The 16114-nt window shown below is 40.4% G+C and overlaps 1 protein-coding gene across 4 annotated transcripts in view; it reads left to right on the plus strand.

The window, feature by feature from the left end:
• stard5 (StAR related lipid transfer domain containing 5) overlaps window positions 1-16114 on the plus strand; it is a 29158-nt gene that overhangs the window by 6945 nt on the left and 6099 nt on the right. The window contains exons 3-7 of one of the 4 annotated variants that reach the window (XM_061815594.1): window positions 578-710; window positions 5018-5135; window positions 5661-5754; window positions 8847-8865; window positions 15892-16108. In XM_061815594.1, coding sequence (XP_061671578.1) covers window positions 578-710; window positions 5018-5135; window positions 5661-5754; window positions 8847-8865; window positions 15892-15945 — 418 coding nt within the window. In that variant the 3' untranslated portion in view covers window positions 15946-16108. Of the gene's footprint in view, window positions 1-577; window positions 711-5017; window positions 5136-5660; window positions 5755-8846; window positions 10389-15891; window positions 16109-16114 lie in introns of those variants that run through there. The other 3 variants (XM_061815593.1, XM_061815592.1, XM_061815595.1) reach the window with 3 other exon arrangements.

A 16114-nucleotide genomic window follows, 5' to 3' on the forward strand; every position in this document is an offset into this window, starting at 1 on the left:
TCAAGGTTCTGATGTGGCCTAGCCAGTCTCCATACCTAAACCAAATAGAAAATCTTTGGAGGAAGCTGAAACTCCGTGTTTCTCAGCGACAGCCAAGAAATCTGTCTGATCTAGAGATCTGTGTGGAGGAGTGTGCCAAAATCCCTCCTGCACTGTGTGCAAACCTGATGAACAACTACAGGAAACTTTTGACCTCTGTAATTGCAAACAAAGGCTACTGTACCAAATATTAACATTGGTTTTCTCAGGTGTTCAAATACTTATTTGCAGCTGTATCACACAAATAAATAATTAAAAAAGATACATTGTGATTTCTGGATTTTTCTTTTTAGATTATCTCTGTCACAGTGGACATGCACCTACGATGAAAATTTCAGACCCCTCCATGATTTCTAAGTGGGAGAATTTGCAATACACCAGGGTATTCAAATATTTATTCTCTTCACTGTATGTTAATGTACTGTTTTTTTTATTTTTTTTTGTCAGCATTTTTATGGCTTTTTTTTGGTTGCATGTTTCAAATAAGAAGTTGTTCTCCTGTCCTAATCTATGTTTTTTGATATTTCTTCCTCTGCAGTTATAAAGGGGAAGGAGTTGTAAATGGCAGCCTGAAGAAAGTATGGGAATGTCTGAAACCGATACCAAAAGGGCTCAGGGTCAAGTGGGACAACAATGTGAAAAAGTTTGAACTTTTGGAGCAAATCACAGAGGTATTTTATTTCGGCTTTACAGGTATTTTCCATGGTGATTGTGTAATTCAAGAACCTTGCCACAGATGTCACTTTACAGCTTTATGTTGTGTGTATTGGTGGCTTTACAAAGCTTTAAACCAGGGATGTTCAAACTATGGCTTGCTTGAAGGTTTTTGTGGCCCACCATCACCACCATTTTGTTTAGCTGCACACAGCATATACTATATTCAATAGTTGACAGAGCCTGTCTCGTTTCACTATGTTGTGGTACTTACTTTTGTACACTGGATGGCAAGGCAGGAGACAAGAAGAAATTCATTTAAATTTCTCACATTGTTTCCACGATTCACACTTCATTGGGTAATGCATGGTTCAGAATTGAATTTGTTTACTCCAATTTCGGCTATGTGTCAGGTGATTCCCCCCAAAATATATATACTGGATTTCCTGGACGTAAGGGCGCACTGTTTAATAAGCAGTGTCCAATCTTAATAGGATTTTTTTTTTGTTTTTTTTTTGTGTGTTTTATACCCATACACGAGCCCTGCCTGACCATATGCTGCAGATATATACTGTATATACCGGTTTGTTGTGAAATTAGATATTTACACACAAAGACTTTGTAAATGTTTATAGAAGTACCTTGTTTCCAAACAGTGACTGTAACACGGCAGTAAAACGGCTCAACCATAACAAACGTTACTGATTTTATTCATTCTCCTCGTGTTTACTGTAACACAGCAGTAAAACAGTTCAAACATAACAAAAGTGAATTGATTTTATTCATCCTCCTCGTGTTCACTGTAACACGGCAGTAAAACGTCTCAAACATAAAAGTTATTGATTTTATTCATCCTCCTCCTGTTCACTCAAACCACTAAAGTCATCTTGAGTATTGAAGTTGAAGAAAGTCACACCATTTTAGTCTCTGTTGGTCTTAATGTCATTTTCATCTCGATTTACTGTTGAAGTTGTTGTTCTCCTGCCGATGCATTCCAGTCTTTGGAAATCCACTGGTGATGGTTAAGTCTTTCACACTGCTCCATGCTTTTAAGATCCAATGGCAGACATCAGAAAAGGAAGACCTACAGGCAGTTTTTGTGAAAGATATGAAATAAATATATTATTATTTTGCATTTATGTGTGTTGTGATGCATTTTCAGACGATGAATGTCAAAGTGGCCCTTGCAGTCTTTTATATTAACGTTCATCAAACGGATTGGTCTTGGTCTGAGCTAACTACTCCCGCCCCTGGCAGTGTTAATCTGCAAGAGATAGGTAGAAATTCAGATAAAGTACGTCGTAGACAAAAAAGAGGAGGAAAGCAGCTTAGTCGGAAGAAGAAGAGGCATGCACAGACCCTACAACTGTGTCTAGGGACTTTGAATGTTGGCACTATGATGGGAAAATCTCGGGAGTTAGTTGACATGATGATGAGGAGAAAGGTTGATATATTCGGCATCCAAGAGAGCAAGTGGAAAGGGAGTAAGGCGAGAAGCTTCGGAGCAGGGTTTACATTATTTTACCATGGAGTAGATGGGAAGAGAAACGGAGTAGGTGTTATTTTAAAGGAAGAGCTGGCTAAGAATGTCTTGGAGGTGAAAAGAGTATCAGATCGAGTGATGAGGCGGAAATTTTAAATTGAGAGTACTGTGTATAATGTGATTAGCAGTTATGCCCCACAGGTAGGATGTGACCTCGAGTTGAAAGACAAATTCTGGAAGGAGCTAGATGAAGTAGTCCTGACCATCCCAGAGAGAGAGACAGTTGTGATTGGTGCAGATTTCAATGGACATGTTGGCGAAAGAAACGGGGGCAATGAAGAAGTGATGAGTAAGTACGGCATTCAGCAAAGGAACTTTGAGGGTCAGATGGTGGTGGACGTAAAAAGGATGGAATTTGCAGTGGTGAACACTTATTTCCCAAAGAGACAGGAACATACAGTGACCTATAAGAGCGGAGTTAGAAGCACGCAAGTGGATTATATTTTGTGCATGCGATGTAATCTGAAGGAGTTTTCTGATTGTAAGGTAGTGGTGGGGGAGAGTGTAGCTCGACGGTATAAGATGGTGGCGTGTAGGATGACTCTGGTAGCGGGTAGGAAGATTAAGGAGACAAAGGTAGAGGAGAGAATCAGGTGGTGGAAGTTGAGAAAGGAAGAATGTTGTGTGGCCTTTCGGAAAGAGGTGAGACAGGCTCTAGATAGACAGGAAGAGCTCCCGGAAGACTGGAATACGATGCAGAGAGGCAGGCAGGAGAGTACTTGGGGTGGCTTCTGGTAGGAAAGGGGAGAAGGTGACTTTTTGATGGAACCCCAAAATACAGGAAGTCATACAAGAAAAGAGATTAGTGATGAAGTGCGACACCAAGAGGCCTGATAACTCTGGCGATAACTCTGGCATTAAAAGAAACACTGAACCCTCATCTACTAACTTTTAATGTGTGTTCCCATTCCTAATAGTCTCGACAAAGTCGTCCTTTAATGAATGAACAAAATGGGAGAGACCGTAGAGTAGAAGATTCAAGAGTGAATGACCAGGAAGTGGCAATAATTACTAAGGGGGAAATTGGAAAGACACTGAACAGAATGAAAAATGGAAAGACAGTTGGTCCTGATGACATACCAGTGGAGGTATTGAAGCAACATGGAGAGGTGGCTGTGGAGTTTTTGACCAACTTATTCAATAGAATACTAGTGGGAGAGAAGATGCCAGAAGAATGGACGAAAAGTGTGCTAGTCCCGATTTTTAAGAACAAAGGCAATGTTCAGCGCTGTGGAAACTATAGAGAAATAAAGATGATGAGCCACACAATGGAGTTATGGGAAAGAGTAGTGGAGGCTAGACTCAGGACAGAAAGTATCTTCAAGCAACAGTATGGTTTCATGCTTAGAAAAGTACCACAGATGCATTATTTACCTTGATCCTAGTGGACAAGTACAGAGAAGGTCAGAAGTAGCTATATTGTGTCTTTGTGGCTATAGAGAAAGTCTGTGGTAGAATACCAAGAGAGGAACTGTGGTACTGGTAAGTATCTGCGAGCAATACTATGGTTTCATGCCTACAAAGAGTACCACGGTTGCAATATTTGGCTCGAGGATGCTCGTGGAAAAGTACGAAGAATTTCAGAAAGAGCTACATTGTGTCTTTGTAGATCTAGAGAAAGCTTATGACAGAGTACCAAGAGAGGATCTGTGGTACTGCATGCGCAAGTCTGGTTTGGTGGGGAAATATGTTAGAATAGTTCAGGATGTATGAGGGCAGCAGAACAGTCGTGAGATGTCCCGTAGGTGTGTCAGAAGATTTTAAGTTGGAAGTGGGACTGCATCAGGGATCTGCGCTGAGCCCCTTGCTGCAGGGAGCAGGCAGAGCAACAATTAGAAAGATGGAGGCTCTGGAAAGGAGAGGAATGAGGATGAAGCCAAAATAAAACCCAATATATATGCGTGAATGAGAGGGGCGGAGGAGGAAGAGTGAAGCTCCAGGGAGAAGAGATAGCGAGGATGGACAACTTCAAATACTTGGGGTCAACAATACAGAGCATTGGCGAGTGTGGTAAGGAAGTGAAGAAACGGGTCCAAGTGGGGTCGAAAAGTTGGCGGAAGGTCTCTGGTATTTTATGTCACAGAAGAGTCTCCGCTAGGATGAAGGGCAAAGTTGATAAAACAGTGGTGAGGGCGGCCATGATGTACGGATTAGAGACGGTGGCACTAAAGAAACAACAGGAAGCACAAGTGGAGGTAGCAGAAATGAAGAGGCTGAGGTTATCACTTTGAGTGAACAGGTTAGATAGGATTAGAAATAAGCTCATTAGAGGGACAGCCAAAGTTGGATGTTTTGGAGACAAGCTTAGAGAGAGCAGACATAGATGGTTTGAACATGTTCAGAGGCGAGAGTGAGTACATTGATAGAAGGGTTTTGAGGATGGATGCCAGGCAAAAGAGCGAGAGGAAGACCAAAGAAAAGGTTGATGGATGTGTTGTGAGGGAGGACATGAGGACAGTGGGTGTTAGAGAGGAAGATCCATGAGATAGGCTTAGATGGAAAAAGATGACATGCTGTGGCGACCCCTAACAGGACAAGCTGAAAGCAAAAGAAGTGTGTTGTGATGTGTTTTCAGACAATGAATGTCAAAGTGGGCCTTGCAATCATTGATTTTTATGTAGCCCTTGAAAGAAAAAGTTTGGACACTAGTCTCCTTCAGTAGGGTCCAGTTGTAAATGTATGATACATTTACATCCATTCATATAAATTTCATTTATTATACATTTATGTTTCAAAACAGTTCTTTTGATTACAGATATTTTGTCTCCAACTTTTTTGCAGGACATCTCCATCTGCCGAACAGTCACGCCCTCAGCAGCTATGGGTATCATAGCTCCTCGAGACTTTGTAGATGTTATTTTGGTTAGGCAATATGAAGATGGCACAATTTCATCCAACGGTTCGTGATTATTGTTTCCACCCTCCACTTGCCTAATGTGTTTTGTATCTTGAAAAATTATTTTTGGCGCGAAAGAAAGGCTGGACTGACAGTTTTCATCCAATGATTATTTGCTCCAATAAATGATTAGGATTGTTACAATGTGCTGGCGTCTATCCAGGTTGTTGGCTGCCTTTTTCTCAAAGTTGGCTGGGATAGGCTCCAGGTCCCTGTGACCCTTAACATGATATGAGGTATAGAAATTAAATGGATGGACCTTCCAGATAGGAAATTAAAGTAAATAGATATGTATTTATTATTTGACTAATTGGGGACCAGTTCAGGGTGTAGTCTGCCTTTCGTCCAAAGTTAGCTTGGATAGGCTCCAATTCACCCGCGACCCTTGCGAAGATAAGCAATTTGGAAAATCAAATCGAATGGAATTTTTTTTTTTGAGGCGGGGCAAGGGGTTATGGACCATCAACTCACTTGATCAATGCAATAGCGCCAAAGCACTTACTGTGTGTTCTGTGTCTTACAAACCAGCCACTCATGTGAGTCATCAGGGCTGCCCCATTCAATCTGGTTACGTGAGGGGATTCAACCATCCATGTGGCTGCATCTGTGTCCCCATAGCAGCGTGAGTGTATTGAGAACACAATGTAATTGATGAACTGTTGCTGCTTGTATCAGTCATGTAAGAATTGCTTTTACAGTAGTCCTTCATTTCTCGCGGTTAATGGGGAACCCCGCGCGAAATGTATAAAACGACAGAGGAAGGATCCCTCTATTCATACCACCACCCCCTAGCACCCAGGAATTTTTGTCTTTGTGGGTACCAGACTGATTAAAATATGTGAACAGTATATATTCTTTACATATGTAAGACTAAGATGACAACAGTGCACATATTTACTTAAATATTTAATCATAAAACCATTCCAGTAATATTTATTACACAGTAAATAACATTCATCAACGTTGCCTTGAGGTGAAGAGGCTCGTAGAGGCTTGCAGTTCACTCACCTGCAGCATTGCCACACATGATGATGGTCAACACGGTACTTGAAGAGGACAATATGCGAAGGCACTCTCTTCCAAAAAAACCTGTTTCATCCAAGTTAAAAATTTGTTCAGGGAAACTCTTCCTCCATGTAACGCCCAGCAGCACCGTACAGAGGCACACTTTTGAGGCTGTATCTTTTTTTTGAAATTTTTTGAACGAGCCTTTGCTGGCTGAAAAGCCTTGTCCTCAAAGGGGCAAATCATAATGCAGCCTCCATTTTCCCAATCTTCCTATCACACGGAGTCACCACGTTTTGCTTCCCTATTGAAGGTTATTTCAGCAGTTTGCAATCACTCACATTTGAAAAATGTACGGGTGTAGTCAGTCATGCTCGCAGATAAAGTTGCGGGTGTGATTAGAGATGAAATGTCAAGACTTTAAAATAATTTACTGGATTAATATAACATAACTGTCAATTAAAAATAAAATGAACAAATACAGGCGGCGTGGTGGCTCAGCTGGTAAAGTGTTGGCCTCACAGTTCTGAGGTCCCATCCTGGACCCGCCTGTGTGGAGTTTGCATGTCCTCTATGTGCTTGCGTGGGTTTTCTCCAGGCTCTCCGGTTTCCTCCCATATCCCCAAAATCATGCAACATTAATTGGACACTCTAAATTTCCCCTAATTGTGATTGCGAGTGCGGCTGTTTATCTCGATGTGCCCCGCGATTGGGTGGCAACAAGTTAAGGATGTACCCCGTCTCCTGCTCGTTGACAGCTGGGATAAGCTCCAGGACTCCCCGCGACCCTCGTGAGGATAAGCGACAAAAAAAATGGATGGATGGATCAACAACTACATAACTAATATAGAAAACAAAACTTTCAAACTCAGAAATGATAATTTCCAATTTTAACTGATATTAATAGAACATGATATAAAATGGTATTTAACATTTTTCATCAATAAAAATTCTTGATCTGAAGAAAAGTTAAATCCACTGTCCTGTCAAGGAATAAACACGAACGGTCTATACACGCAATGTTTTGAAAATGCTGAAAGTTTAGTTCAGCATTAGTTTGTGGCAACAAGCTCGCGATACATTGTAACAGACATTCCTTTCGGCAACCGTATTCTTATAATCTAGCGTAATTTACGCGGTATCTATTGTCAATCCATTGATGAAAGATAGCAGTAGATGATCTATATCTTCCTAAACCATGGAGAGGGAAAACTTTTCAACTTCAAGATAATGCGTTCAACAGGGGAAAATAATCGTTCGCATTTAGATATATGGACAGGGTGGGGAGGGACAAGGGGCGTGGGGTAGCGGTCCACGCGCGCATCGTCGCGACAGCCCTTAATAGGAAGCTGCTTTGCTAGAACGCGTCTTTAAGTGCGTGCGCTCGACGTATTGGCCATACAGAAATCAAGCAAAGAGGTGGATAATAGTCTTCTGTCTTTTTTTTTTTTTTTTTTTTTGGGCACGCCGTCAAATGATCAACCAAAACTGCCTCGCAATCGATGCATTGAGCACCCCTGGTGTAACTGAATTTCCTTTGACGTGGCTCATTATGTTGAGGACTTTCGACGTAAATGCGCTCGCAGTATTTGAAGCAGCTCTGAACATGTTCTTTTGGCATCACTTCTGTACATGCTCAGTACGGTTAACTTGCATTTCCTTTTTCCGGGTGAATCTGGATTGTTTAGGAGCAGGCTTGTTTTGTTCACAACATTTATGAAATAAACACTTAGATTAATGTCAAGACTACAGAAAATAAGCGACGTCTTTCAATATAATTTTTTTCTCATCGTAACAAATTTTACGCGCGGGATTTTTCATATTCGACTGTGCAGATTTGCAAGTATGATGGCATGTGGGTGCGAATGCACTTGTCAAATGTGAGTGACTGTGTTTGCTTTGTTCCGCACTGCAGATTAATACACGCCATATTGGCGTACCATAGATGCATAACTTCTGCCTGCTTTAATCATAGCCACTTTTTCGTTGATCATCATTATCTTCTTCCTCTTGAGCGCCACGGAGGAACCTCTCGCTGGGGCACAACACTTAGGTGGTATTGTAACTACGTAATCAAAAAAAGTTATCCCTAAAAAAGTTAGCGGTTAAACAATAAAAGTTATCGCGAACACAATACTAAGATACAGTACATATGCGAGACAGCAGCGTGGATGAGACTGGCGAAACAAGGGAAGTGTGGGACAAGGGAACAAGGGAAGATGGTAGGTGAGGCTTTGATGATGCGCAGCCAATCAGCTCACGGGATTTGTTTTCCTTTCGGCTTGTCCCTTTCGGGGTCGCCACAGCGTATCATCTCAGATGAACGCATATATATGTTTGGCACAATTTTTTTTTTTTTTTTTTTAAAACGCTGGATGCCCTTCCTGAAGCAACCGTTCTCAGGGAGTGGAGGCCCCAGTGGGATACGAACCCACAACTCCTGGTTTACCTAACCAGTGCTCTAACCACTGAGCTATGGGGCCTCAGCTCACGGGATAAAGCCCCTTATGCTCTTATTCGTCGATGTTCCGCCGTCTTTTAATGAATATAAACCCACAAAGCACTGAAGCCACAAAACATGTAGTGCGAAGTGGTGAGGAAACTGTGTATTTGAATTTATGTATTATTTTTAAATGTGCTGTTGTTTCTGCTTGTGTATGTCTGTCTAACCAAAGGGTTTTTGCATTCTATCCTTCACTCTATTTGCAGAGAGCCCAACAAAACCCAGGTATTCACTTTCTTCCAGACAGACCTTGGTGGGTTGCTTCCTCGGTCTGTGGTCGACTCCTTTTTCCCTTCCAGCATGACCGAATTCTACAGCAATCTGACCAAGGCTGTTAAATCTCTCAAAGAGCTTTGAATTTCCATCCATGCATTTTTTTGACTGTTCATTATCATGAGGGTGGCAGGTGAGCTGGAGCCTTTCACACCGGATCTTTAAGGGAGGGCTGTTGTATTGTCAAACACTCATTCACATTCACTATTGGCAATTTAGTTTTTAGTGAAGCTACTCTTTCTGAATATGGGAGGAAGCCAAAAACAACTGTAGGAGACCCACAAAGCAAAACTACGAGGCAGACACATTAAGCACTAGGCCTGCCATACTTCCCACCTTTTGTGTTTGATATGCAGTTTGAAGGGCAAGCTCATCAAAACCTGAGATTAGTTTAAAATGTTTAACTTCTCAATCTGTAGGCTGCTGTTTTTTTTTCCAGTCTTAAAAAAATGGACTTACAATCCCCCTTAAAAAAAGTATGGGTTTGGAATCCTTGTTGTTTCTCTTGCTCGATCAAGAGTCATGTCTGGTTGATGAGGGTTAAAGTCGCCATCATTTTTCCACCCATCAATATAAAATATTTATGGAACATACATTTTAATATATAGTGAGTGTTTCTTAATTCACGTTTTGGGACTATCCCATCTTTGGTCTGGCTGAGGCTGTCACTGACCTGTGATAGGAAAACCTATGTAGGCAGTAGTTTCTGTTAAACACCAAAATGTGTATTGAAAAAAGGCTATTTTGATACAGTCAGAATTTAAGTTCTTTCGTCATCTTCATGTTAACCTGGTTATCTTTTCCAAGTGTGGAAAATAAAAGCTTGGTCAGATCACCTACCCTAGGTTTTGGGCCAAATCCCCAAAGTATCACTTTTCCAGAAAGTTTGTTGAGACATTAGCTTTGCATTGTAGTATGTGAGGATGGTAAATTCTTTAATCTCAAGTCGTCAATCCTTTCCAAAGAATAAAAAGCTGTATTTTTTAGATGACAGTGCACATCGGTAATAGAGCTCGTGCACGTGACGTCACAGTTTGCACGGCGCCATATTGCCGGTCAAACCTAGCTGCTCTGCACTTCGGGAGCTGTTGAAACAGAGCAGAGTTTTCAAATTGACAGAGACCTATTGTGCTGTTGGTTGTCACAACAGACGAGACAGATGTTCAAAGAGATCATTCTATGGAATACCAGCTGAAAAGACCAGAAAATATTGACGTATTTTGGCAATTAAACATGATGGATGGTGCCCAACCAAAATATACACACGCCTGTGTAGCGATCGCTTCATTTCGGGTAGGAAATATTCTTCTCAATCTCAAATTACCAAGAAGTATTTATAATGGTAAATTGACTCATTTGAGAACAATCCGTATTTAAAAAAAGAAAATAAATTGTCTGTCACAGCAGAAGGTTAACGTGTGGCCGCAATTGCTTCCTTGTACGTTCCGTGGAGACGACTCTGTCCTCTTTTTTTTTTTTTTTTTTTTTCCAATCATAATTAATGAATGTTTGTGAAAAACCAGGGGTCATTTATTTAAATATTGGTATTTGTATTGAATACTAGCTGAAAAGATCGATGGATTCCGGCAGAGGTTAACGTGTAGCTGATTACGCTTCCACATTAGGGTGAATCTGGTCCCCCTTGATTTTGAAAACTTGAGTGTTTTAAACTGAACTTTTTTTCTAGCGTGAGGCTTGATATTAAAAGTAAAATGGTAAATTCGGATGAAATATTTCAATGTTTAGGGGTTCCTCATCGCGATGGAAATCTCAACATTGCATCAGTCAAATTGACACATTAAAGCGTACATCTCTACTCGCATCATTGGACTGCAAACAATAAAATATCCATGATTTCATAAAAAAATAGCCAAAAGGAATGATTAAAATGTATTCGTAAAATATTCATTCAAATGAACATCCATCATTCAAAACATACATCCTAAAATGTACCTACAGAACGCTGCAATAGTAAAATGTTCAATTTTGTTTTGTTTACATTCCACAAATGCAAATACCAATTTTCAATTTCGGTTTTCATTTTTCCGTTGATTTGGTACAGCTTTCCTGTCATTTTCCACAACTTGTAAAATATTTTGGTAGTTTTTTTCCATTTTAGCAGATTTTAGAAATTCGGCAGCTAGTTTTACACCTCTCTTGGCGCTGTCGTTAGTCACCCTCAGGTTTCGGTTGACAGATTGATGTTTTCGGTAGTTTTCCATTGACTGCAATTGTTCAGTGTCTTCATGAAGAAAATCAGTGTCTATATCAAATAATTCAAAGAATTTCCACGATTCGCATGAACACAAATCTTTCAACTTTGTATGTTCAGGGTCAAAAAGGGGTTGGTTTCCCGTAACCAGTCCTATGTTGACTCTCGTTATGTGGTTTCTTTGGTCATGAGATAATTGTTTCCGCTATTTCACATTTCTCTGTCTCGTCGAGACTGTCACTGAAGAGACTGAGCGGAATCATTTCTGGCACCAAGTACCACTAGTGATTCATGAACCTCTTCAAAACAGCTTTAGCTATCACTGGATCAATATTCACAAAATTTGTCAAATTTTTAGCCAATTGTAAATCATGGATCGGCGCTTCTGAGCTAATTGGACACATGAACCACCACGGCACATAAATGTGCGTCACAAAAGTCACAAATCTTGCTACTTTATCCATGACAGACTTTGATAAGAGTAATTCCTTCAGGGACAGAATTTCTTAAAAGCATCATTTTGATTGCATACAGAAGTTTCGGCATCCAGCAAGCACAACAAGTTCACAGCAGCCGAGTTGGGGTCACCAGTGCCTGTCTTGATGGTTGTCAGAAGTTCAATTACATGATGTCGCTGCTCCAGCATAAACGATCCAAACTGCTGTCTCTCGTGAGCTCAGCAGTCAAATCAGTAGGAGAAATATTGTTCCTCATTGCCGTTGAAACTAATTTCTGTGATTTCAGTACATCAAATGAGACTTCTTCTTCTTCTTCAGTCTTCTATGGGGAAGTCTAGTCCATGTTGATGGAGCGAATTCGTCTGAATCATCTGTTTCGGATGACTCGTCCGGGTCTTTGACCAGTTCCTTATTAACTTCTGTCTCAAGCTGTCGTTGCCGTTCTCTCTCAATGCGCATGGTGTTTTGTTTGATACGCTCCGCGACTTTCTTCTCGGTTCTGGCCAAGTTTGAATCAATGCCTCCCATCACGTTCGTCCTGGTCTCCATCATGTTTTTCATGAACAGGCGTTCTTCTTCATTCGAAATACGATCGAAGACATCACGTGGCCAGAATGGAAACGACTCCTCCAACCCTGATATTAAATCTTCAATGCGTTTAAGCGGTCTTCCTGACAATCGGCGATCTTTCAGAATTTTCATCAGCTCTTGCATATCAGCGTATAACGATTCAACCTTCTCCGACATCTTGTTTTCCACAACTGTTGGTATCCTCGCTTTCTGGTAAAAAAAATCACGACTTCCTGAAAGACAGATTTAGCTGCTTCCCTGATAGGCTTGGCGACGTCTTGTCTTTGGAATTCCTTTTTTGCAGCAATGAATGACAGAAGAATCTGTTTTCTGGAAGGAAGTTTGGCTCCTTTGATGGCTTTATCATCCGCGGTTGGGACAGTCCCAAGCAAAAAATACCGCAGGTCTTTCTGTTTCGCAGGAGCCATGTTGACAGTTTAATGACTTCGCGTTAACTGAGAGGTAAACACCAACTAGGGCTGAGAGGTCAACCTGCTCAAGGATTTCATGAGTGCTTCTGAACGTTCCGGGGAATGTCCTGACGTTCTCGATGCCGCTCGATGATAGCTTAGAAATTTTTTTCTGGAAAATCGAGTCGTTGTATGCGTCCAGAGTTTTATACATTTTCAAACTTTTATTTGTAAATCTCGACAACTTACTCACCAGATACATGTGACTAACCAGTTGTCCAAGAGAAACGGAAGCAAATTAACAGTCCAATTTCTTATTGGCAAAAACATCAACTTCGGCATTAAATATGGGTCCTCTATGCCAAGTGTCTCTAATTTTTCCACAATCCTTCGTTTATTATCACCTTCTAAATGTTTAATGGTATTGGACAAAACTCTGGGCGTCGTACTGTAAGACATTTTCCTTTCGTCTCAACAGACTTAGCATTGAACAATGCTTTGTGTGACCGGCAATATGTTGAGTCACGTGATTTCAATTATGTAGGTGCACGAGCTCACTCTTTATGGCATATTCTCTCTTTCTCTCCCCCCCCACCCCCATACATGAGCCACGCACAGTTACCACTGAAGTAGTTCTTCTCCTTTGGTAGCAGTCCAGCCTTTCATCCGTTGATGATGGTAGATACCTTCACACTGCTCCACACATTTAAAATCCACTGGCATACCTCAAGAGAACGACGATTTCTGCATGCTACCATTTTTTTGTAAAAGACATCTGTCTCCGGTGCTCATCCAAGCCTCCCACTTTCCCTGGCAATTTCTGGCTTTTAGTCGATCTGCATGGTGGATACACCTCGGCCATCTGCTCTCTGTGTGTTCACCGAGTCCTCGAGAACGTTTTCAAGATCTGACCTCTGAAAGCCTTTGTTGTCTTTTGGCAGTGCATTAGTGCCACATGATGCCGTCTCCAACGTCTCACCATCAATTTGTTGATGCCAAGCTTCCATGCAGCAGTCTGATTTCCATCCTGAGTGCACAGATCAATGGCTTTCAACTTTAGAAATGCATAATACGTTTTTCTTCTTGGATTCTCCATGATGATCATGTGAAAGATAAAAAATATCTATCGTTCGTGCGTATCCTGCTGCGCTTTGCTTGCATTGAGACAAACTATAGTGGCGTTTTCTTCGATATCTTTTTATACACGCTTGAGGGACTTTTGTTGTCGTCTACGCATGACGGAGGTAGATTCCTCCTATTCTTCTACGGACAAAAGGCATTTGCGCATGCCCATAACCTTACAGGGAATGACCATGTTTAAGCATTACGTTGCAACAAGCTTTTATTGTATGTTTATTGATAGCCGGTAGCAAAAAAAAAAAAAAAATGTTTTTACTGCATAGGAACAGGACATAGGGTTCACAGCACCTGAAAAAAGTTGCGCCTTGTCGTCCAGAAAATACGGTAAATAACAGACCAATGTGGGGACCAAAAAATGGTATCAATGTGTGAAAAATATGTAATTGACTGAATTTGGACAAAGGCGGTTTTGGCCCGATGCAAACACTGTTAAATGTCCATTTTTGTGTTGCTGTTCCGGGAAAGGTACCAACATGGAAAGTCGATGATGATGTCTATGCTTCAAGTCTTCTGAGTAAAACATGGGATACATTTCCAAGTTTCTAAAATTAGAATTGTCTTTTCCATGCAATGGAAAAAGACCTTCAAATAAATATTTACCATAACCATGAAATCTAGTTTTTAATTGTAACTGTGCAGTGTTGGAAATCCTGTTAAACGTATTGATAACCATGTATTTAAAATGTGTAATATTGTTACCTCTTCCTAGTTTTATTTTAAACTAACATTTTTACATGGTTTCTGACTATATGTCTTGATTAATTACCGGTACTGTCTGCCCGAGATGCAATGACCTTGTTAAGTTTACACCTCTATGTTGTCAATGAAGTACGTTTAGTGTCCAACAAATAATTTGATTTCACTGAAGAATTTTGACTTCATTACAAATACAGAATAAATGTAAATCAAATGTGTGATCATTTTGTTTCCATGAGGCTGTGTACAATAATCATGCGGCATGTTACTCTATTTGAGTACCGGATTTTTCTTAGTTTGGAATGCTTATACCTTGTTAATGCATGGTTTTATAGTTAGGTACTGTATGCACAACTCTGTAAATCTCCTACTAAAACAGACTAGCAGTTTCTCATGTAAAATATATGACAAAGCTGCATCTATGTGTCAATGAAATGACAAGAGTACTGCATTGCAAGTATTTGTGCGATACCTCTAATACAAACAAGTGTGTGCGGATTTCATTTAACTTAAGTGTGACATTGTGACAAAAACCCAGGGCCAGCTTGTCAAAGTTCCTCTGTCTCCACCCTATACAGTGTAGTGGAAAAATCACAGTAAGCAATTTCAAAAGGACTACCCTCATTATGAAATCATGTTTTAATTTTTTAGTCATGTGTTCACTGTTTGGAATCAAAACCTTTGTTGCAAGAAGAAATGTGGAAAATATGCTGGGATATCCATATGGTTTGTCCTGATAGTTTTAATTTGTGTATTATATGCACTGTATATGCCAGGTGTAATTATTGTTCGATTGAATTTACTTGCATGTAAGTTTGTGTAAATGAGTTTGGAAGTAGTAATGTCAAACAGTTTCTGAATATGTTTACATCTACTTTTAATGGATTGTACTTTTTTTGGACACTGTTTACAATTACTATTAACATCAACATTCTCATGTGTAGTAAATGCAAAACTTGATTTTTTTTTTTTTTAATGTTACCAGTTCAATCTGTTTTAAAAATGTTTTACCGTTATTTGGGGATATCGATGCAAAAATATCCACAAAACATTTTGTAAACATTGAAGCATGGCTCAAGCTATTTAAAAAGTGAAAATGCTAAAGCAATTAAAAGCAGGGAAAAAAGTTGTTTACATAATACATTTTCAAGGCATCTTAGCAAGATCCTGGTCTGAAACAAAATTAAATAAATTTGCCAAACATTACTTTTGTGAATTAATGGTCTTTATAAGCAGTGTAGTGTATTTATTGGTGAGAAAATGTTCAGATTTAGTGTTGGTAGGCCATGCATTTTTTATTTTTATCAAAAGACAATTTTAGAATGCACAACTTTTACAACATTCTGTTCTATGATCTTTGCATTATGACTGTATATGTAGAAATACTAAACCACCTAGAGAATTTCAGGTGTGGTTTGACAGCCACCTGGTGAAATGAAACTGATACATTTCAAAGCTACGAAGTTCAAACAGCACACTTTCCTTTCCCCAGCCACTTCATCCAGCTCTTCCGGGCGATCCCGAGACAGCTAGCCAAGAGATGTAGTCTCACCAGCGTGTTCTGAATCATCGCCATGGTCTGTTCCTGGTATGGCATGCCCGGAAGACCTCACCCGGGAAGCATCCGAATCAGATGGCCCAGCCACCTCATCTGGCTCCTCTCATTGCGGAGGAACAGCAGCTCTACTCTGATCCCCTCCCGGATGACCAAGCTT

The sequence above is a fragment of the Syngnathoides biaculeatus genome, chromosome 3 (genome assembly GCF_019802595.1).
Source record: "Syngnathoides biaculeatus isolate LvHL_M chromosome 3, ASM1980259v1, whole genome shotgun sequence".
Lineage (NCBI taxonomy): Eukaryota > Metazoa > Chordata > Actinopteri > Syngnathiformes > Syngnathidae > Syngnathoides > Syngnathoides biaculeatus.